Source organism: Helicoverpa zea, chromosome 6 (assembly GCF_022581195.2).
Source record: "Helicoverpa zea isolate HzStark_Cry1AcR chromosome 6, ilHelZeax1.1, whole genome shotgun sequence".
Lineage (NCBI taxonomy): Eukaryota > Metazoa > Arthropoda > Insecta > Lepidoptera > Noctuidae > Helicoverpa > Helicoverpa zea.
In genome coordinates this window covers 5,355,269-5,380,524 of record NC_061457.1, presented here as the reverse complement: position 1 = coordinate 5,380,524, position 25,256 = coordinate 5,355,269, and the positions used below count along the sequence as shown (strand labels likewise).

At 37.5% G+C, this 25,256-nt stretch overlaps 1 protein-coding gene across 5 annotated transcripts in view; it reads left to right on the top strand.

The window, feature by feature from the left end:
- Positions 1–25,256, top strand: part of LOC124631412 (transcription factor Sp9-like) — a 68,312-nt gene that overhangs the window by 30,738 nt on the left and 12,318 nt on the right. The window contains exons 1-2 of one of the 5 annotated variants that reach the window (XM_047165787.1): positions 4,041–4,312; positions 6,902–6,949. The exons of 1 other annotated variant lie outside the window; for it this stretch is intronic. In XM_047165787.1, the coding sequence (XP_047021743.1) occupies positions 4,235–4,312; positions 6,902–6,949 (126 nt within the window). In that variant the 5' untranslated portion in view covers positions 4,041–4,234. Of the gene's footprint in view, positions 1–4,040; positions 4,313–6,901; positions 6,950–13,437; positions 13,624–25,256 lie in introns of those variants that run through there. 3 more of the 5 variants (XM_047165788.1, XM_047165789.1, XM_047165790.1) reach the window with 3 other exon arrangements.

Below are 25,256 nucleotides of genomic sequence, written 5' to 3'. Positions count from 1 at the left end.
CAGCGGAAACATTTTGAATACCTTTATTCCGGGATTACGCGAAATTTTGCATAGGAAACTGTCGCCCAAAGTCCCGGTATTGAAACATGAATGAATCTGTGTGAATGGAGATAATCCGTGAGCTCAACAATGCTTCGCCACTCAAAAGACCAAATCACACGTGTTGTGAATGAAGTGGACGTTTTACATATCTGCGAGTATTAGATTATCTTTGGTTGTGCTTTGTCAATATTTAGCGTAAAATATTGCACCTTTCAACAATGGATTTTTGATCTGCTACTGTTCTATTTGCGTACATGAGAAAATATTCACTGTCGAGTAATTCATTCATCTATCTGAAGTCCAGATACGTAATTCTGAACAACAATGAAGTGTAATCTTAGGTAATGTCATTTTTGATAATGATGACTGATTAAATAAATTATGTTACAAAAATGCTGTAAGAGTCTATGTTAATCAATATGTAATTTTATCCCGCCATAAAGTTAACTTACAAAACGACAACATATAAGAATGCGCAAAAAAGATGAACCAACCCTTCAGTTACATATTTCCAAAATTAAACCCGTTCATCAATAGTTTCTACATTTGGTACCCAAACCCAACTTTTATCAGTTACGATGCTCGGAAGTAGGTGTAAGATTGCAAGCGGATACGATGCACCCTTCATAATGAACTGCACTCGGATTGCAGGGGCCTTGCACTTCGAAACGGCTGTGCGTGTATGCAATTGTTTAGTGGTGGTATTATTTCAGGTAGAAGCTTTTGTCTTTTGTTAGGTGAATGATATGAGATACGAGAAAGGTATTTCAATTAAAAACTACATGTACTTATGATATGTTAAATGTTGTATACATTTTATTCATTCGATAGGTTTATCTATTATAAATCATGTAGGTAAGATTTGTCATGTATGATTTATCTATGTCTGATTTCCCCTATAGCTAATTAATTTTACATTACATTGCTTAGAGCACAGTGCCCTTAGCAACGACATTTACCTATACAGAAAATGTGACTACATTAGCCCAATTAAAAAATCCTATTACCTATATATAGTATTTGCTATCAAAATTAATCACAATATCAGATGTAGGTATACCTACGCTGTTAACTGGTACACATTACATTACATATGTATCACAAAACAGTCCCCCAGATTTCCAATGTACAGTACAATCAATAAAACATACATTCTTTGTACTACAATACATTCATACATAGCATACAAAAGCCCAGAATAATACAAAATGTAATAATGAAAAGTGTTAGTTTGTTTTGTGATCGCAATCCGATACGTTCGGGTCTAGGGCGGCGCTGGGCGGTCTGAGGGCGGCTACGTGCGCACGCGACGAAATTGTGACGTTTTATGTCGCAATGTGTTGAAAGTGAGATTTTTGGCGCGTTTGATAAGTGAGAGAGTGACCTGGTTTACTGTGAGGATAAAAAAAATAACTAGGAAAATTACAGAATGGCAGATTCAAAAATCAGACGTAAGGAAAAAAAATCATCGAGTCTTCTCAACTAGATAAGTAAATGGGAATTATTGGCAGTTGAGCAACTACGTCGTTTAACAATGTAGAATTTCCTAAAATACTGAATTTAAGTCTTATTGAAAAAAAAAGTTTCAGTATTACAGTCCAACAAAAAAGTATCAAAGTAAACAAACAGCTTCTCAATTCAAATTCTCACATAACCAGACCTTCCACATTAGCACTACATAACAGTGAACAATAGCACCGCGGCTTGCGCCCGCGCTCCTTGGACGGTTCGCGCTTGCGCAGCGTGCGCCCCGAGATTACAATAATTACGCGCACACGCCTCACCCACTCTGCTCTAATAACTATCATTTACTCATGTTATTCTATATTCTATACAAAATGGTTCCCTATCGCACGGTGACATCGACGGACCTCATTGTGAAAATCACGACGGGAATTGTTTAAAAAGTAATGTATAACATTTTTGAGTGACGCTAATGGATATATTTATTCAGTTATGTGCTGATGTGGGGCGAGTGTCCAGTATGTAGTTTTGTTTATATAGGGTGGGCGTTTTATACAATGTCAAGCATATCACACATTTTGTATATCATAAGTAATACATTATTTTACAATGCAATCGTTAGGTAGGTACTCATAAGGCCACATCTAAGGTTCCGCCATTTTGCTTTACTTAGCTGCTAATTTCTTTGCAGTGCTTACGATCTTATGATTTTTTTTCTATGACGAATAAACTTTTTGGAATCTTATTTCCAATGACCAAACATTGTTAATATTTGACTCGCTCGAAAGTATTCGCTTTGTACTTGGACTGTACAAAGATAGAGCATTTCTGACAAACGGTAACATCTTGACACGTAACTACCAGACTGACTAACTTAATGGCAGTGTTAAATACTATCATAACTAAGATCATGACAAGTGTGATGTGAAAAAAGCAAGTTTTATTCCGGCAACTGCTAGGTGGTCTTATATTAGTATGACATGATATATAGCACTTAAGTATTTTAATGTGTTGTGAGACAAACAATGATGATACTAAGGGGTAAAGTATTGATCAGCAGTTTGTACCACATTCATACAAAAAAGAGGTTATGGGAGAAGGCTACACTATGAACGGGTTACATAGGTTATATTTAATCCGAATATGAGAAGTAGTTTCCACGGGACGCAGTTAAAACCACAAGTGAGTATTTGATAGTTTTATTACTAGAGAAATTTCAAAACTACGCATCACGAATGGCATGTAAATACCTACATGTAGCACATTTCTTCATTGAACAATAGAAGTACTCAACTTACACTTCATCTCGTACAACAAATAGCTTTAAACGAAATAAAATCTGTTCCAACCATCTGTTAGTGTATCACAGGAATATTTCGCGTGATCCAAACATTGTAAGGAAAGCGTATCCTGTCATACGAGTCGTATCCGCCCCCATTCGGTGCGGGACAGTAAAAAATGGAGCAATTTTTATAATAGTGGCATGGGGTAACGATCCGATGTTCTTTATTATGAACCGGAAACATTTATTACTTTGGGATGGTGTAAAATTGTCTTGGTTTTGGACTAATGTAAGATAGGTAAACTCTGATTCGGAAAGATCGGATTGCGAATATTCTTGATTCAATTGAGTAATATTTTTTTCAATATGTTTTATAATACCTACGTAATTAACCAAAAAAACCTAATTTAGAGGATTGCATTATGAAAAGGAGAAATCGTTTTGACAATGTGTATTGTTGTTTGTATTTTTTTGTTTAAGTTCTTATAGGTAATAATATTGTTCACATTTGTAAGTGTCTATGTAGGTAGAGACTGAGTTTAGATTTCTGAACAAACTTGAATACGCCATACACTAAACTGCAGTTTAACGTCTGTTTATTATTAAATATTACCTTTCCCAAGTTGAACGAGATTAGTGGTCCAATTTGAAATGTTCAAAAGGAAGGCGAACGGTCTATTAAATTTCACAAGTTCTTCCGTTGTAAAATTAATAGAGAAATCCGGAGTTCGAGAGCCAATCATTTCCTCTGGGAAATTTTTCTCTCGGCAGTTGCTTGATTCAATATTTAGTGTCCTCCTTATTAGAAAGCTAGGGTTTTTTTATATTTGAAAATGCATTTAAACAATAGAAGTATAGTATAAAAATGTTGAAGGGATTAAAGCGTAAGGAAATAGGATTATGGAAGTTTATGGAATAGCACTTCAGTTCTTATTTATAATTCCTGAAAACCAACTATACCTACAAAAAAATCTTTACAACCTTACTGAAAGCTCATTATAAGCTAGGGCATTAAGATTTGAGTTATAACATAAAACCTTACAAATTATAACACCAATACGAGTACCTATAGGGGTCTCACTAAAACAATCTGAGATTTAATTTCCCGACGCAGTAAAGTGCGTGGTACATTAGTTTTGCGTGTGCGACGTAAGCCCGCCCTCACGGCCGCCCTGCGCCAGTCGCCGCCCCGCCGTACACAAACCGCGCACGACCGCGGCGCGAGCGAGACGCGCGAAGCGAGAGAGACGCGCGAAGCGAGCGAGACAGACACCGCCTCACCGACAACCAAGAACCCTACAATTAACATTTAGTAGGCGAGATTCGTTCGTCGCATCGATTCGTCACGAGTTAATTGTTCCCTAAAAATTTCCTTTGACATGGAAAATTTGTCGCGCGTGTGCTAGTGCCTTGTGATCGTGCCGTATTAGAATCTGATGGGAAGCCATGAACTGTGCGTACTATCAGCAGCATGGGGCGCCGCACCCGGCTGCCCATAATGTCAATAATAACTACTTCAACGAGGTAAATATAATTATTTGTTAAATATGTTTTTTTTTTTTCAATTACTTCTTCAGATTTAAATAAAGATCTGTTTATTTTTTTACGACAAAAAGTGAAATAAGTAAATCAATGAAATTATTTTAAAACAAAACTGCAGAAAAAATATGGCCACTACGAACTGAAAGAAAACTCAGTATATAAAATTCACGGTAAAACACACTTCAACATTTTGTAGGGCGTACTGAAAATCAAATTGTTGTGAATTATATCGTTATCCAAATATAAAGGATAGGTTTTCACAGAAACTTATATGAAGAATAAAACTTAGGTTTTAATCGACGAAAAATGAGCTTGATTCCTTTTTAAATACTAATTAAGTACGGACGCAATTAATAACAGTATCTTTACAAATCAGCCTAATCAATAAACATAAAACCTACAATTAATTCCGCACACAATACAAATTACATTACCATTTTCTAAAAAAAAAAAGCTAGCAAAACAAAATCACAATACAACAATAATTAGCTATTTCATTGATTACGTCGAAAATGAGACGACGTTCGAAAGCGCGCAAAAACTCCACGGTTGAACGATTGACAAACAAAAGACGTTCAACCGAAACGTACCGACAAAGGCACGAATCGCACAAAGGCAGAATGGGAATAAAAATATTTAATTGGTGTGATTACGTGGTGATTATGGTACAAACACCTCCCGGGGCACAGCGTCGCCTCGACAATGAACCGCGAGATCCGCCATTGTTATTTCTCAGATGTTTGTTAAACTATTTTAGGCAAATGCCTGCACAAAGGAGGCCAATTTTAGGTGGTGATGTGTGAATTATAATGTCGCTTATTTTGAGAAAATTAAGTGTGTATTCGCCCTTTTTAAAACACAACCAATGCTCTATGAAAAATGTTTTTGTTGAAAAAATATCTTCTGCGTTTGTTAAAAAAAAATACTTCAAAGATTTCAGATTAGGTATTCTAAGCGCTATTTAGTATACAAAACCACACATCTTGTTATTTGCATTTTTTGTCTAGCTAATCTTGTTAGCAAACGTTACCAGCATGAAGTTACAAAATAAAATAAGTTTTCAGTAAACATCAAGTCCATACGTCTTCAGGTTTTTACTTATGTTTAACAAATAAAACGTTACTCAAAAGATATCAGATTTATATCTTATCCATCCATCCTAACAGTAAGTAGTCGGTATACATTAGTCAATGGCCGAATATATAATTATCATAATGCGGACTTAAAAAGTTAAAATTTATTTTGAGTTTCAAAAGTCCAGTCATCGTAATTAAGCGTACAATTCACTCGCACCTACTGTTAGAAGTGGGACCAAACAACGCGAAGGCCAATCACCTGCCATGTAATACGTTCTATATTAAAATTTTATTAATGAAATGGAGTAGTGTTTTGGAGTAGTGTAAGTATATAGAAAACAGGCCCGTATATTTTTTTATGGCCTCTTCTTGTAATGTGTCTTTATTCCAAGAACATGATTTTTACACAGGCCCAATGCCTGTGTGGGAGGGTCATTTTAGGGAAGAATATTCGACGAAATCATTTTATTTGCTGGTGGAAAAGTCCATAAAAATACTTCTATATCTTCAATTATAATCCTGGCTGAATAAAGTTAATTCTTGTTTGCTTGTCAGTTACTGGACTACGGCCTTGCTATAATTAAACTAGTAAGAGCTCGCAATGTAAGGATTTCTGCGAACTAAACTAAAGCGAACGTTGGGCATCGGCCGACAATGACACGACTCGCTTCAGCAAACTCCGCACATTTTCCCAAGCTCTTTTCTTACACATTTAGGTATCGGAAAATATTTAGGTCGAAAAAATTAACCACTTAACTATCATTATATTGAACTAAACCCCTTTTAGTATATTGTCTATCAAGCGATATAATTTTCATTTAAGAATCTTTAAAATTAATCCTTAAGTACCATTTTACAGCCTACCTATTAAAAACCTATAAAAGAATAACACCAATTTTGCAAAATTTTTATGTCGGCCAAAAAATTGGGTATTCTGATTTCCCTGGTTTGGCTATCTGCGGCTAGCTAGCGGGGCGAGGGTTGGGGGCCGGGGTGCACACTGTTGGGTCCCGCAATTACGGGGCCCATAATTACAGGGCTGGCGGCCGCGCGGCGCCGAAACCAGCCCGCTCAGAACCATTCTCCTGGCGTAATTAAAAAAGCTCCAAATTAAATTCGCTCGTGTGTCCGGCCCCGACTTATGATATTAACTTTTTAGGGACTTTCTAATTAGTTTTTTCCTACTTTGACTGATGGGAAAATAGGAAATCAACAGTGTTTTGTACGGTGGGGCTTGCTTTTTGTTGGGGGCAGTAATTTCGGGTATAGGTTTAATAAAATGCGAATTTGTTGTTTTAACTGAATTTATATGCCCCTTCAGGGTGGTCCTCTAAAAACTTACATTAATTTCGGTTCTATCCAAAGCAGTCAATTTTGGAAATAATGATGCTAATCTATGTTACTTTCTAGAGAGTCCTTATAGCACTATCCGAATAAAGATATTTTTTACTCCCGTTCCTACCCTAAAACTCATAACATTTCTTTTTGTCTACAGGTTAGTATCGACCCCGTGACCGCAGATCACAAGGATATGAAGATATTAGTAAGTATTTTTGTTATTATGTTTGTTTATATATTTTGTGACTTTAGTACTAACTCCTCTTGGGTTCTTTCATAGCCCTTAAGTTTTTGAAGGCCTTACACACTTCCTTGTAGTCTGGTTTAATTTTGGGACACGAGGAGCTAAAACTAAAATAAATTAATGTAAAGATGGGCTACAAAAACCCTTCAAGTTTGTTATTGCTTTGTGTCCTCAGTTTCCATGCTAAAGTATTTGAAGAATTGCAAGTCTTTCTTTAAGCCACAGTTCTTAACGAGTTGATTAAAATAAAATTTCGTCAAGTTCAATTTAAAGTGTGTAGGGTCTTAAATAACAAGGCAAATGAATACAAGTTGGTCTATTGTTACGCTTATGTAGAAACAAAACATTTGACAAAATACATGCTTTAAGTTCTTGCACTTAATGACCTTAAACAAATGTCATTTTTATAAAACCAATTATTTTGTATACCCAAACACAGCTAAGGTCATTGTGTGCAAGAATGCTAATATTCGTAAATGTCTGCAGTTTATTGCATCAACAGTAGACAAAAGTGAGGCTGTCAAGCCAGATAAATCTATTCACTTATATACATTACGTGGGATGATAAATTGCACATAGATAGCGGATAATTCTAATTCATTTACCTCTTGCAATTCCTTAATGATTTCTGAGCGGTAATACCGACGCCTCTATTACGATTTTCCGCTATCGACTAGCGGAATTATATCGGAACGAATATTGAATGACGAAATCGGTAATTTTGATTTGTCGTCATCGATTCGATGGACACTGTGAAATGGATATTGTGAGCGATGAGAGCCGAGAGTAATGCATTCGACACGGCCTTGGTGGGTGCGCGTGCGCAAGACACGTGACGATCCATGACAATGTTTTGCTCAGGAATTGTGGTGGTTTATGCAAAAGAAGTTTTTAATTTAGACATTTTTGGAATTAAATTCTTTGTGGACATAGATAATTGCTAGAAGTAGGTACCTATGCGTTGTTTTTTTCTGATCTCTTTCTGCAATGCTGCAATAAAACTTTTGTCATACTTACTTTCATTGAGTAATTAAGTTATCCACACTTACAAAAAATGTTTATCTTCTTGGTTTCCCTAAAAATAACCATGATTCTTTTCCATACACTACAAGAACTAAAATTGCTAAATAAGAGATCGAGCTACGGAACGGCATTGTATATCTATTCTACATTGTCGGTAATCTTATTGTTCATGCGCATTTAAAACAGTTCAAAAGAACTGATGTTTTATGTATTAATTGATTGTTTGTTCCAACTTAATCACGTACAATTTTGCAATTAATATATATTCTCTTTTATAGCTCTTTTATATATTCTGTTTCTAAGTAGACCAAGATACGTCTTGGTCTACTTAGAAATAGATATATAAAATGGAGACCGTACTCAAGTGGTTTATGGCATATTGAGTGAGATTTGTAGAAAGTTAAGTAATTTCTCAAATTAATTAAACAAAACAATGCTACCAGATTAGCCTCTTGTAATCGTAGAAGTCCAAGGTAGAAAATGCCCTAGAAAACTGAGTCCAAAGGCCCTAAACTAAAGGCCCTAACAAAGAATCTGGTCATTGGTTTTCTGACATGGTTCAAAACGAAATCACCTACTAAACGACCCGTGGCTAGGATCAAAGTAGTTATGACAAGTGATTTGGTGCTTATACCAATCACAATTACTTATTTAATCTATTTCATCTAATTTCTAATATAGGTATATTACCTAAGTATGTAGCCATTTGACTCATTTGTATTAGGTACTTTTTTAAATGAGATACAAATCCGAAGTTTTCCTTACCTTTACCAATCTACAAGAGACACATTCTGGGTCTATATTAAAAACGCTATTCAAAATCTTAGATACCCCAAATGAATTCCCCTCTTCTCGCTTGCTACCACTAGACCGAGACAATCCAATGATTAATAATGCAACAATAATTTCTAAGACCAGAGCTGCCGACAATCTAAGTTTATTTCAGCATCTAAGCCACGATTGTAATAACCAATACCTATTTGTTTTAATACAATCGCTCATAAATGCAATTGAAAAGGCGATCGTTGAATAATGGCTGCACAATGAGCATTGAAGCGAAGCGGGCGACGCCGCGGGCAGCGCCTAGCGCGTGTGGCCCTTTATATGTTAACCAATAGTATTGCTATAGCGACAGGGTTGCAAACATTATAGTTATGTATTCTTTGACTTTTAATGTGCATAGAGTCTCTATCATCAGATCTTCATGGAAAAGTTGTTCTTATGTTAGTGGGTTTGTCAGTCGGCCGAATCTGGATTGAAAAGGAGTTGACCAAAGTTTGCCTTCGTTAATTCAACCTAATTAATTATTCCTATGTGCCTATCTGGATACTTATGTTATGTTAAAATGCACAAAGATTTGACTCGTCCACATTTGACTCAAAATACATATATGATACCTACGTGAAAAATCGCGGGAGGGTGCTAGTATGTGGGTAGGTATACCTTACTGTGGATAAGAGGATAGTAAGCTCTTTGGAGCATTTTCACACGTTTTCCTTCTCACGATTTTCCTGTATTTTTCCTTGCTGACGGAATAGGGGTTCCTTCCGTTCGTCGAAACCTTTTGCTGAAAGTCTTCTATGTAGTGTATCTTTACGCTATCATACAATTGCTTAAGTTACACATAAGTATGTAAATGTTTTGGTTATTGGACCTTTATTAGAATTACCTAGGTAGGTACATAATGGTGATTTGTTTCACATATTTGTTTTTTATAATATTTTTCAGTATTTTCGGGTTCATATATTACTTACCCATAAAATAATTTTAAACTCTAAAGTCGCCTGAATTACCGAACAGTCCCACGAGTAAATGTCCAATTATATTTTTGACAGTAAGTATTGTTTACAAGACAAGAAGTAAGTTTGTCAGTTTATCGAGACAATTACAGGCTATCGTATTGACTCGCGACAATTACCTTCCTTGCCTGTGGGTATGACTTTTCCTTATACCTATAGGTAGTCCTGGATATTTGTAGGTACGATTATTTTTACTTAGGCATACCTATAGTTCTGGAAGTGGCAAGGGAACTTAGTAAGTAGGTTTTTGTAGAAAATTGATCCTTCCGTTGTTTTTGAATGGGTACACCTACACACACTTCAGTGTGTGCAGTTGTGTAAAGCTTGCAAGCTTTCCAGGTAGGTACTTACTAGGTATTTATAACTTTACAAAGCAGTTTTATGTCAATGCATACGTACATGATTGAGGTTTTATTCCAGTTCTAGATTATCCAGTTAAAATCTCACAATTTAGCAATTGATCCAGGTCTAGGTCTACCTACTTAAGTATATTTTAGGCAGCGATACCTAAACATAGCTGTCACTGTTCTAGAAACACAGATAGATCTGGCTTTCAAAGAATGCGGACCACATAATACTTATTAACTAGACGCATTAACTCCAATAACATATAATTACCTAACCATCAGTAGACAGAAGAGAAGTCGTGGTGGCCTAGTGGGTAAAGGACCAACCTCTCAAGTAAGAGGGCGCGGGTTCGATCCCAGGTCAGGCAAGTACCAATGCAACTTTTCTAAATTTGTATGTACTTTCTAAGTATATCTTAGACACCACTGACTGTGTTTCGGATGGCACGTTAAACTGTAGGTCCCGGCTGTCATTGAACATCCTTGGCAGTCGTTACGGGTAGTCAGAAGCCAGTAAGTCTGACACCAGTCTAACCAAGGGGTATCGGGTTGCCCGGGTAACTGGGTTGAGGAGGTCAGATAGGCAGTCGCTTCTTGTAAAGCACTGGTACTCAGCTGAATCCGGTTAGACTGGAAGCCGACCCCAACATGATTGGGAAAAGGCTCGGAGGATGATGATCAGTAGACATATATCTATACACCCTACCTACATGATCTATCTACTCAAATCTACCTACACCCACAGATACATAATCTATGTCCTCACACCTACCTATACGAAACACAACTAGCCACTGCGTTAAATGGCAGTGATCGAATGATACCGGTGAGTCGGTCCGGCGTCGGACACTTCCGCCTATTTCCGTCAGGCCGGACAAACTGAGCTGTATCAAGTGCTTCATAACTTGATATACGATACTATGATAGATATATCAGTCTACAGAATATGATAGAATAGAAATCATTTCATAGAAGTCGTGGTGGCCTAGTGTTTAAAAGCACCAAAATCTCAAGTATGTGTGTATGGGTTCGATTCCAGGTCTGGTAGGTACCAGAGCAATTTTTCAAAGTTTGTATTGTACTTTCTAAATAATTAGGTAGGTATATCCCTTAAGACAAGTAAGACAACCAATGCAACTTATCTAAGTTTGTATGTACTTTCTAAGTAGGTATATCCCTTACCTACTAGAGACGAGGAATCTTGGACTTTTAAGTTTGGAATCACCAACCCGCATTGAACAAGCGTGATGATAACGCTCAATCCTTCTCTTTATGAGAGGGAGGCCTGTGTCCAGCAGTAGGCCAGTCTATAAAGCAGTGGAACAAATACTTTATTGGCCACAAAATATATAAGTATCTACATAGGTACCTAGGTACACAAATTTCCATACGTTTTGCTGTCAACAAGTAGTGCCAATTCTTAAAATTGTAACAGAAATATAAAAATACAATACCAAGTTGATAATTATCACTCCTGTAAACAGAAATATAGCCAATACTATTCTAGGCTTAGAGAAGTTTGAAAACCATTCTGGAATATCAATGGATTCGATTTTGAATGAAACAAAGCTTTCAGACATTTGTAGAAACAATTGGTTTCAGGCCATTAGTCCATCTTGTAGTTTTACTGCAATTAGTAATCATTAGGGTGTAACGATTTAGTGTGTTGTGTTTTAAAGAAGACACCCGGTGTCCCTAGGCACCCTTACACATTCGGTACATAGAAACAAATTAAAATAGAAAACAGTCACCAATCAATTATTTTTTAACACCCGTAACATATTTCATATTTAGTTCGTTATCTCCGATGGGCACCAAAAAACGCCTCTCGTGAAATTTCCATATAATTTGATTTCTTCCGCACACGCCGCCCTCCCGTCGTAATTTCGCATCTCAGCATGAGTTTCGCGTTCAAATTAAAATGTTTATTGCGTTAAGCGGAGTTCGCACGGTCGCCTATAAGCGGGCTGAGCATTTTTATTTCGTTATCCGCGACACGCCCACTTACCCCTCTTCGCGCCCCTCACCTCACGTTTTCACTATTTTATGAACCCGATGGCACCCCTGTCTAATGTCGCTATAATGCCTCACGACTGTCATTTCCGGCCTTCCTTAAATGGAATGTTGAACCTTGAGACCTGTGGCTTAAAGTTTAATACAGCTTGTTGTGCGCTTGAGCATTTTACTGGTGTTATGCGTGTCATAAAACTATTAGCCGTTTAAGCTATTCTTGAAGCGACGACGGGTCTCTAAGAAGGTTTATCGTCTTGAGGAACTCGGGTACGGAAGGGCGCTATCATTTTTTTCACGCAAACTTTCTGGAGTTTTTTTGGTGCCATTACGAATTATTTGGTCGTGTTTATAATGTTTTTGTGGTGAACATTATATTTCATTATGTTTAGCACCTTGTTGGTTCACCGGCGCCATTAGCTCGTAATAACGCATCAGATGTTCTGTTGTAGGGGAAAATGTGTTAGGGGGAATTCCGAAAAAGGGATTTGTGTTCAACCAAAAATGAAAATTGGTTTAAGTACCTAATTCTTGTTGATTTCAAGGAATAATCATAACGGAACATGATTAATAAGCCAAATATAAATTAATAGTGTTTATGAACTTGTCGGCTATCTTTTGACAGGATCTTGCAATTTTAAGTCAATATTTAGGGTTGTGAGAGTTCTTGTCCTAAGTAAGTATACTTAGGTAGGTACTAAGCAAGGTTTTATTTCGGTTATTTATAATAGACCAATCAAACTTTGAAGACCTCTTTTTGAAGAAATAGAAAAAAAGCCATGTAGGTCTCCAAAAATTACAGGTTAATAAAAGATCAGAAATATAAAAACCTGCCTATTATTAATCTAACACTCTTGCCAATTTTTTTTTTAAATAACCTTTCAGTATTTCAGTAAATAGGTAGGTAGCACTTAGTAGAAACTCCTGAATATCCAAGTCAACACAGTGTTTATCGCATCGTGTGTGCATCGCCATTACAACTCGAACATATCTACATTCATAACACGAACCTCGAAGCTCAACCGTAGCCAACATTACGTCCAAGTACCAACTAAGCAATAATTTGAAACAAAAAACTTTATGCAAATCGAGGGAGCCGAAATAAAATGGAGTCTGTTCGTGCGAGCGCGTGCGATCGATACGCCCGCCCTGCGACCTTGCGGGCGGGGCGCGGCGTGGGCGGGGCGCGGTAAGAGGCTGGGATTGGTGAGCCCCGCCCACTCCCCCCCGCGACTGCGCCCCCGCGCCATTCTCCGGGGAGTCGATGGCGCGCGCCACACGTCGGTCGCGCTCTCGCATCGCTCACGTCAGCATGCGGACACCGTCGCGCTTCGCGTTAACAAGTGACACTTTGTAATTGTTTCGAGTTCGCTATGTGTCACGTTTAGTGTTGTTCGTGGCGATGATCACTGATATGTACGCGCCGCTGCCGGCGCCGCCCTCCAACAAAACCATTGTAAGTTTGTTGTCAACTTCTAACTTAACGTCAAAACGTTTGACAGCTCCAAAACAGCTGTTGTATACAAAGGTCTATTTACTAAATCAGGATGAAGGGGAACAAACCAAGGATCAATTGTCAAGAGTTGTTACTTACCTTAACTTTAACAAACTCTTTACCTACTTAAAGTTATGAACATAAACCATCTTCATTTTAACAACACAATAATTTATAATTACATTCCTATGTACATTAGATACATATTTAGCGACAAAGACTAATTTTTAGAAAAGAAAAACCTATCTACATTATTTAAAATTATTATTAACTATTAACATTTTAAAACAACATGATCATCACTTAGGTCTTGTGGTATCATGTTCCGTCGGCATGATGACAAGGTGTCAAGTGTCAATTTGGCTTTTAGTGGATCAAATACTGGAAGGCAATTTCTTTTCAGAATACCTCAAATAAATATGTATTTCCTGGTACTTCAGGCCTGAATGTGTACTACCAACACCTTATTGGATTAGACCAGGTAGATAGAGAACCAACTCAAACAAATACTTGTTACAAGAAATTTTAACCCGTTTTTTTTTTGTTTGCGTGTAGATATTGGTCTATATTTCCATACATTTGATATAGGACGGTGGATACTTACTTTTAAACCCAGTCTATTTATTATTTTATTTTACCCCCCGTCCCCTAGCAAAAAAACTGCTGCAGTAATTTTATGTAAGAACTTAAGGGGTTTTTAGATGTGTTATGATGGATCTGGATATCTCTCTACATCTTCCCATAGACAATACAATAGATCTCACTCCTCTCATGTATAGGCGCCTGTTTAATTACACACTTGGGTGTCTGTTATAGTTCAGTTATTACACACGTTTCAGTGTTTTATATGATGTGAATTTTCAAATTATAACACAAAAAAAAATACGGTCGAATTGAGAACCTCCGCTTTTTGGGAAGTTGGTTAAAAATAAGCTGCATTAATAAAATAAGTTGTTAAAGAAGCACCTACCTAGAGTCCTTTTTTAGTTTTTCAGTCAGAGTTATACGAAAATTGATAGTAAAAGAATTCTAAAAGTTTGTCAGGAAAAATACTGCAGGTATCAAGATTATTACCTATCAGTACATCATACCTATCTTTTTCATATAAGTAGGTATATTTAGTTTGAAGAATGTAGAGCTACAACTAACCCTTAATTTAATTTTAATGTGACAGATTTTTCAGCGGATACAGCAAGCTTCTTAATTAAAAAAAAAATGGGCTAATCGTATCACTCACTAAGTACTGACTTATTTACTTGATTTGGCAAAATCATCCAAGATTGTAAAAGCCTATAGGAACGTAGGTACCTGTAGGCGTAAAATAAACACCATGAAAATGATAAATGTTCGTGTTTACGTGATACATATCGACGTGTGTACATTAATTGTTTATTTTATTGTATGTAGATAAAATATTATCATTCCAACATCAACCACGCATTTTATATCTACCTCGCATTTACGGAATACCTACATTTCAAATAAAAAATAACGAATTGATTTTACTCGATTGCGCTCGACGTTACCTCGATTGTCAAAGGGTGTTCAATCAAACCAATTGAATCAAACAATAGCTTCCGAGTAGAATCCCCATTGTTTCCTCTTCCATCCATCTTCCTAAACATTTGTCAACGAGAACACACTCCCCGAACGTACAAACAAATTCAATCAAAGCGTTTATTGAGCTTTTGTAACAGAGAACAATGCATATTGTTCTGAGTAAAGATCGGACATTCTTTTACAAAATTATTTAGTAATTTTAATACTGAACAATAGGTAGGTATGTCTTATTATAGGTAATCATGATATGTATCTGTTATTCAATAAGTACGTGGGTCGAAAATCGTGTAAGTTTTTATTGCCGTTAGTAATATCTTCTAAGAAATATGATTCAGTGTCAATTTCTTGAAAGTCTATCTACATTCACTATCATTTGAATATCATGTACCTACCTAATCAAAGTTTCATCATCTTCTATGTACCTATTTTTTTTCCTCTGGCCTGTATAAGCATAGTGACTTTTCATCTGCGATTATTATTATTTAATTTTATTAGGGCAAAAACATCATTTATGTCTCATGCCGAAGTCCAAACAGCAAAGAACATAATACCTATATAGCTTACCTAGTCTAATAGTAGGTTGGTAACCTACCTAATCAGGTCTGAACTCCTAAAACCCCAAAGACTTTACGCACTACCAGCCGTGGACACCATCACCCACTTCACACAACAAATCAAGAACTTTCATCTCATCCGCACTTCAATCCCATACATCGGAACCATTATACGTGTCTAATAGATTTTTTTGGCGCTAGCCCATTCACGGCGCGCAGCGTGAAGCCCCTTCAATGGCCATTGTGGCATTCAACCGAATCGACGGCCGACAAACTTTTATTTGTAATGCTCCTAAATGGCTGTTATGGGGATTAAGGTACTCAGCTTTGTCATCGTACCATGAGACGAAGTGAAGTCGCAAATCCAATACATTGTCGCAGAAGTAATAGTGACGGATATCGCTGACAAACCGAAATGGCGGTCCTATAATACGGGCCACTACAATGCGTTTTGAGATCCGTCACTTTTGATAGCTACGGTGCTTTGTGTCACGGTTTGCTTAGGATTAAACACTTTAACTTCGGGATGAAGCCACTTACGGTTAGAATTTGTAAATGTAGTTTTTGTTGAGACACTTTTTTTGCAAGATTTGGGTTAGTTTTTGAGTGGGTGCTTGAAACCTATGTCAATGTAAACAAAACTGCTTGTCAATTTAGAGATTATCCTAACTAATTAAACGATGGCATTGTCTCAAACAAAACATCTGTCATCCAAAATACTACCAAAAATAACCATCCTAACGATAGAACAACACATGCACCAGTACGTAATTCTAATTAAAATACTTGTCGCATGAACCAATAATTTTAAAAAATAAGCCGCATCGGTAGCGACGGGGCCCACCATAATTCTTTTTTATAGCACCAACTCGTCGTGTTAACCCGTTCATTGACAAAAGGTATTTAAATGAAGCTGTCGGGGAAATAATATTTAGTGCGCACACGACTCGGGGACATTCCGACCGAGCATTAAACAGTCGTCACGTGAATGTGACGGTTTTAGATTGATACTCTGTGGCTTGGGGTACTGGCTTATCTTTATCTGTGACATTGATATTTTTATGTTGTTTTGGATTGAGCTTTTCGTCTAGATTTTGAAGCTTTTCTACTGTTATAATTATGTTTCAAATGTTCCATTTTTAGGGTTCCGTAGCCAAAATGGCAAAAACGGAACCCTTATAGTTTCGTCATGTCCGTCTGTCCGTCTGTCCGTCTGTCCGTCTGTCACAGCCGATTTACTCGGAAACTATAAGTACTACAGTGATGAAATTTGATGGGAATATGTGTTGTATGAACCGCTACAAAAATATGACACTAAATAGTAAAAAAAAGAATTGGGGGTGGGGCCCCCCATACATGTAACTGAGGGATGAAATTTTTTTTTTCGATGTACATACCCGTGTGGGGTATCAATGGAAAGGTCTTTTAAAATGATATAAAGTTTTCTAAAAAACATTTTTCTTAAAGTGAACGGTTTTTGAGATATCAGCTCTCAAAGTCGTAAAAAGTATGTCCCCCCCCTCTATTTTTATAACTACGGGGTATAAAATTCTAAAAAAAATAGAGGTGATGCATGCTAATTAACTCTTTCAACGATTTTTGGTTTGATCAAAGTATCTCTTATAGTTTTTGAGATAGGTTGATTTAACTGTAATTTACGGAACCCTTCGTGCACGAGTCCGACTCGCACTTGGCCGGTTTTGTGTTCTAATAGTGGAAAGTTTTGTTCTGCCGTAAGTTATAGATTTTCCAAATTACAGGAGGCTCAAAAAATAGATGGGTACAAGCCTTTGCGTTTTTTTCTTTATTAAGTATTTTTATCCCAAGAAGTTCGTATACTTGTTATTTTCTTTGTGTTTTATCTCTCATCTTTAGTAGTCCTGTTTTCAATCAACATAAAATAGTCAAAGTACATATGTCACTCGATGAAAACATTGTTACTTATAAAACAACATGACAGAATTCAGGTCCCCCTTATCCCACTAATCGTATCAGAAACGTCTTATAAACGTCTGAAAAGCTTTCTCGTTAAGTTATTTACGTTGGCATCCGTCAACGCGGTGCGATGCCGGCGACAAATTTAACAATGTTAGTCGCGCGTCTGCGCCGACAGGGTTAAAAAAAATCACTAATGAAGTGCAAATCTGTCAGTGAGCGTGTTCCAACGATTTATAGTCGCACGTCTAATTGTTTTGTCGCACATTGTGTGCCTTATTCAGTTTTGGTTCAGTTCTTGTCTTCAAATTGGAGTTCTTTGATGTCTCGTTAATTTTGTGATTAGGTAGGATTAATCCTACTAATATTATAAACGCGAAAGTTTGTATGTATGGATGTATGGATGTTTGTTACTCTTTCACGCAAAAACTACTGAATGGATTTTAATGAAACTTTACAATAATATAGCTTATACATCAGAATAACACATAGGCTACAATTTGTAAACATATTGTTCGAAATACTAAACCTGCGCAGACGAAGTCGCGGGCACCAGCTAGTTATGAATAAATGCTATGTGAGGTGCTATGCGATTTCATACAAAAATCATATTACATTCAGAAATTTTTTTCATCACACACCTAGGCGCCCACGGAACATAAGAGGCGACTAGAAAACTTGCAAGCACGATCTTAGACCATAAACAATTACTTAGATACTTACCACAAGCAAAAAACCGACACACTAAGCAGAAACACAACAAAAAATCGCACCATTTTTCAGTGGGCCACTCCCCACAATTAAGAAAAAGCGTTACAAGCCGTAAATGCGGCCTGTAAAAACACCGCAGGACAACTAGATCGGCCGTCAATTATTCAGTTTGTGCCGTAGAGGCTTATTAATACCCCATAAGGTAAACGCGGGTGAAGTCGTCATGCCCCAAAAGTCGTCAATTAATCTTAAAACTTTTATTTATTTTTTCTATTGAACTTTAAATTGGCCGGTTTATATGTCAACATATTGTTGATAACATATTGCACAATTGAAATGACAATATGGGGTTTTAACAGTCATGGTATCGGAGATATGTTAGTCGAAACGTGTGTGCCCTAACAAAATTGTTTTTTCGTGAAGTTCAGCTGTCAAAAGTGAAGCTCAGCACGTGGTTTTGTGTTTTGATTTACATGACTCCAGTGGTGTCTGTGGTTTGTTTCTTTGTTTAATTGGATAGTTAAGTTTATTTGCTAACGATGTAATATGCAATTTGGAATACTTTTAACATAGAAGATATATTTTTTTTATGTGACATCTATTGGTACTTTAAAACTCCCATTTGACCCAAAACTCGTCAATTTTAGAATTATTATGACGACTACTGGGACATGCTCAATAGTTGCACCTAAACTCGTCATAATGAGGATATTTTGTGTTTTACAGTACAAAATGCGAATAAATAGCTAATATCGGGACTTTTACAAAATTGTTAACTCTCTAGGACAAACATATTTAAGGTTTAGACTACAATTGTTGATAATACTGTGTTTGAGTTGACTGTTCTTACACTATGCTTTTTGTTCGAAATAACTGCATGTCGTCACGCGTATTGTACCGCGTCTCCCTGACGTGTCTTCGCCTGTATAAAAATTATGTCATTCAACTAGCTAACTGTTAACGGTTTTTCGTTCACAAGTCCCTCGTGAGCAACATAACAACCATCGACAGTGTGTCGAACAGGGTGGTATACCTAATACTGAGAATATCCGAAAGATATTCGCTGAAGGTCATTCAGGTGTAAGCACCGACCTCGTCACACTCCGATGATGAGGTGGAGACTATGTATTGAGGAGGTAAGTAGAGCCATACATAGTTCCAAAACCCACTTGACTTGACTTTAATGCTAAGTTGGGAAAGAAAAGCGGTGATGAGTTGAGAGAGGGGCAATTTGGGTATGGGCAACGGAACCCTAGGGGGACAGAGACTGGCCGACTTTCTGGAGAAAAAGGGACTCTTCATGATGAACTCTTTCTTCCAGAAGCCGTCTCACAGGAAATGGACCTGGTTAAGTCCCGATGGTTTCACGAGAAACGAGATAGACTTTTTCATGACCGACAAGAAACGGGTATTTAGCGACGTCTCTGTGATCAATAGGGTAAAAATCGGTAGCGATCACCGAATCGTAAGACCCTCGCTGAATATTAATGTTAAACTTGAAAGGTCCAGTCTGATGAAGTCTACGCTCCGAACTACTCGGTCCCATATTCAAAACCCAGAAAGCTTTCAACTCGAGCTCTCTAATCGCTTGGCTTGCCTTGAGAACCTAGCATCAGTGGACGAGATCTAGATCGACGGGCTAGTGGAAACTGTCCGCACGGTAGGGTCTAAGTTTTTTAGACCCTGCCGTAAAGATAGACCTCAAAAACTGACCGACCAAACCTTAAACCTCATGACTGAACGACGTTTGCTACAGTTGCAGTCTTCCAGCGACGCGTAGTCATATAGGCAGCTCAATAGACGAATATCTAAGTCCTTGCGACACGATCTGCGTCTCTTTAATACAAATCGTGTTAAAGAGACCATACAGCGAAACCAAGGCTCGACGCCTACAAGCTCCTGGAATGGGATGGACTTGGCATCAACATCAACGGCGAATACATCACTCACCTTCGGTTTGCCGATGACATTGTAGTCATGGCAAAGTCGATGGAGGAACTCAGTATGATGGCCTCGACCGAGTTTCACAACGGGTGAGCCTGAAAATGAACATTGACAAGACGAAAATTATGTCAAATGTCCATGTTGAGCCCACCCCGGTCTCTGTTGGAAGCTCGGTACTTGAAGTTGTTGACTCATATACCACACCTAGGACAAGTAGTCCAATTAGGTAGGTCCAACTTCGAGAAAGAGGGGGCTATGCTCGGGGTTTCTCGACGTAATCGAATCCGAAATGAGGAGATCCGTAGACGAACTAAAGTCACCGATATAGCCCACCGGATTAGCAAGTTGAAGTGGCAGTGGGCAGGCCATATTTCTCGCAGATCAGATGGCCGATGGGGTCGAAAAGTGCTGGAGTGGTGACCACGTACCAGTAAGCGCACGCAGTGTCCACCAACAAGGTGGACAGACGACCTTATAAAGGTCGCCGGAAGACGCTGGATGCAGGTCGCCTCCAACAGGTATCTGTGGAGATCCAAGGGAGAGGCCTGTGTTCAGCAGTGGACGTCCTATAGCTGATATGATGATTAATGAATGTGGCGTTTTTTTTTTTGTGAAAACTGATTATTTTATTTTACAATTTCAATATTTTAATAGTAATAATTTTACTCGTGCCACATATGCACATGACTGCATGGTTATTATGATTAAGAAATATAACACATAGGAACATATTTTATGGACTGATTTTGTGATTGCAAGCGTTTGATAGTTAGGAATATATATTAAATTAAAATGCAATTATGTATCTGTTTATTGAATACCTGATCTTCTGACAGACCTGCTATTCTAAATAGGGATTTGATTTTCTATATATCTACCTAATGTTTCTAAGGCACAAGTATGCTTAACAAATTTAACCATAAAAAAAATGTACATAACTTGAACTTTATGTTCAAGAGCAGAGAGTTTACATTAGCATTAAAAGTTGACGAGTACTGGGAATATTTGACGAGTATCCGTACAAATCAGACGACTATTGGTACAAATCGCCCTTTTTTTACTTTTGCCTTAATAAGTATATAAACCCATCAAAAAGATTAAAAAAACACTAGTTACTTAGAATAACGAATAAATACTCTATCACGTCATGCAAAAATTTTCATTTTTTATTGAATATTTGACACACAGTAGCGCTTCAAAGTCAGTGATTTCCGAAATCCGACGACTATTGGTACGTTTACCTTACACATATTTAATAAAAACGGTGCAACCGCAACGCAACGCAACGCAACTGCAGTTTCCTGCCGCAACCGCAAAATACCTTTTAATACTAGTTAGACGATAATTTTGTACCGTTAGTGGATAATTGTTGCGTTTAAGTATCACTTGGGTCTCAGGCTTTGTCGATGTTTGGTCGTATTTGATCTTATTGCTCTTTTGTGTGGTGACGGGATGTTATCCTGTTCAGGTTCGTTTGGTCTGTATAGGCGTGAATAGGTATACAGGGTGTGTCGTTCACAATCACATTAAATCCTATCGCATGTACTTTATGATATTCTATGGCGAATTGTAAAAAAAATAACCTAATCCATTCAGTGGTTTAACCACAGGAGTCATTTTTCGCTTTTATAATTTACAACCTCATGTGTAAAGCAGAGATAAAGTTAGGAGTATCGAATGTTTTGATCAGTTGACAACTGTCAGTTTTCCAGGGCGAATTTCAGTTGTTTGTAATGACTGACTTTTATATGGTGTTCTAATTTTCGCACATTTTTATTCTATTTACTTTGTTTGAAAAAATCATTTTTTTATTTTTACGTATTTTTCTTTTTTCTTTGTGTTAATCGACATATATTAACCAGTATATTAACGCATTTCATTTAATGTGATTATGAACGACACACCCGATATATTTAGTTTTATGAACAAAAACAGGCCAAAGTACCTAAACAGGAAAACCAAAACATATTTTAGATCTGAATTTTCCATCGTTTCAGTTATGACTTTTTTATGTTAGACTTAAAGTACATTGAACTTTTGTTCTTTCCCATCTGAAAATGTGATTCCAAACTCATACTTACTGAATCTATGGATAGGCTAAGAAAACTACATTTCATACAGAAATAATTCATGAAAACATTCTTATGCATCGCAATTCAACCCACGACCTCAACAGTCAACTCGTTCATGTCACTCTACAGTTTAATGGCGGCCCAGTAAATTCCGCCCAATGACATTAAAAACTGACAGCCATAGTGCTGTCTATGGAACTGTCAAGTGCTCGTAAACGGTTGTTATACATCACTAATTATAAAGTATTTATTTATCAGCAACCTGTCCCGAACACGGTTGAGCGAAATATGCATTTTTATTGTTCATAACATGCTAGTGTTATGTTTACCTGGTAGCTGACTTTTTTAATATTAATTTATTTATATCAATTTACATACAGTGTGTAACTAGACTTATGTTATGGACATTGAACAGTGCATGCAAACTGATCAATTTGTTGAGTGAGCAGTGAAATATTTCTTATAAGTTTAAATTATGCGCATATTTCTTTTACACATAAAGTGGTGTGCATATTTTTGTAATTATTCATGTTTATTCCTAAGTAAACGATGAAAATTCCTAAGTAAGGATAAGTCAGCTGGTGGTGTACCTACCACCGATCGTAGTAAAAGTTGGCCTAAAGGAAATAATTACGTATACTTAAAGTTCATTACTTTATAATATGCAATTAAAAACTTTATTTCAACTTATATGTAATGCAAATTACCCATTTATGCCGCCGTTAACCTCAAAGAGCAATTCATCTTGTTGAATATTTTGTAATAGGTGATGACTGAACCTAAAAACCGGGCTACGGGCCTTGGTAACCCTCAAAAATCTCTGAATGAGCTAGGGTTCAGATAAAGCAGAAAATATTTAGAACATAATTGTACAATTATATACTTTAGTCTACAGACACCTACATTATAGTACCTATGCAAAGCAACAAACTAGTTCTAGAAGGTTAACGTGTCATTATTAAGTATTTGTTTTAAACATAGCGAGTTGGCAGACCAAATGTGAGAAGTCGTTAAGGAGACGAATGGCTGCGTACGAGCAAATATAGCTAACAGCCATGCCCTAGGCATATAGCCTATATATGTGATGAGTGAATGTTCGAGGATCCTCGAATGCGGACAACACGACGCCATCAGAACACTAATGACCGGCAGTAAAGGTTCGATCCCACTATTCATACTAACTGCCACAATAAAAAATCGCAAGCAATTAAACAATAGACGCGAACTTAACGATGTGTAATGAAAAAACTCAGTTCATAAGAAACGGACAAGTTCTTCGTACTAATCACACAAACGGCCCAGGAAACAATTTTACGTTCGCATTGTAACTATATAAAAATGTGGACGTTACCATGTCAGATGTTATCACAATATTTGCGTAATTCTTTAAATATTTCCCTTTCAATTGCACCGTATGTATTTGCATTGTTTACTTAGTTTTTATAAAAGCTATTTACATTTGATGTTGTATAAGATAACGCTATAACAATCAGACATCCAATCATCGCTAAACAAACTATCGGTCCACAGATTCGTTGCATCTCACAGGTCGCCGCCTCAATCACCCTCCGTGATTGCTCTCAAAGGGTCTCTTTTGTAGCTCTTTGTTGTTACCGCCCTCAGTTAATAGTGGTCTCCGCCGCTCCCGCGACGGCCAAAGGAAACTAATATAGTCGCATCGAACCCTCGAGACTTAAGAGTATCGGTCCGGTTTGGGAGTCATTAATGTCATCAAAATCGGCAGACAGCTCCTGGATATGGCCCTTACATTTGCTGAGACATTCTGATCTTTATAAACATGACGTAGAGACGATTATTGAATAGTAAAAAAATGGGTTGAACTCGATGATGGGTTGGGATTTACCAACTCATTGCATTAGCCCGGCTTGTTAGTGAGCGGAGTGGTGCCGGGCGGCTCGGTGGCGGCTAGAGGCGCGTAATGAAGGCAAGCTGCAAGTCACGGGCCCAGAGGCGCCGCCCGTCAGCGCCGTCATCGCGCGCCCTGTCAATATTATGATGCCTCGACAACGGAGAAGGTTATTTTCGAAGATGCACCACTAATTAATGCCTTCTACCGAATAAAAAAATCAGAAGCGGCGTCCTCATTGTTCTACTGTCAACTCGAATGTGTTGAGGTATTAGACTAATGCGTGTTAAGTCATGTTAACATTAGTGGCCATTTGTTGGCTTTAAATAAATCAATATTGATTATTTGGTCGTATAAAGCCGTGGTTTAGTTGAAAGGGTGTTGGTGTGTGGGCAACAATTAATTTAACACTTATGTGAGGTACAAAGAAGCTGGTCAGGCGGTCTGCACCCCGCCGAGCGCCCCCCGCCGCGTCGCTCCACGGCACTCCACACCGATACCATTCATGCGACCGCCGAATCTCTTATCACAATAACGGATTATTTATGGGGTGTAGTGACTATCACTTCTAATGGTGTCACTTATGTTTTGTGATCGGATCAATTTTCAATTTGTTTTCTAACACCGCTGTCACAACCACGTCTATCAAAATAGAAAGGCTCGGTACCGATTTGATTGAAAACACAACCCAGTCTCATTATCCATATCTGCATGCATTATGGAACAATCAAATGATTCATCACCCACATTCGCAAGGCTACAGCCATAAATTTACAATTACCTATTCAATTACCGTAAAACCAGCGCACATCCCATACATTAGAAGATATATCGGAAATTGCGACTATTTACTATGAAGCATCCGGTTTTTAAGTGTAAATTTTCCGGTTGCAATTTGTAGGAGTCAAACAAACGCTCCTTATGTTGTAGTGGCCATTAAACGCACTCGTG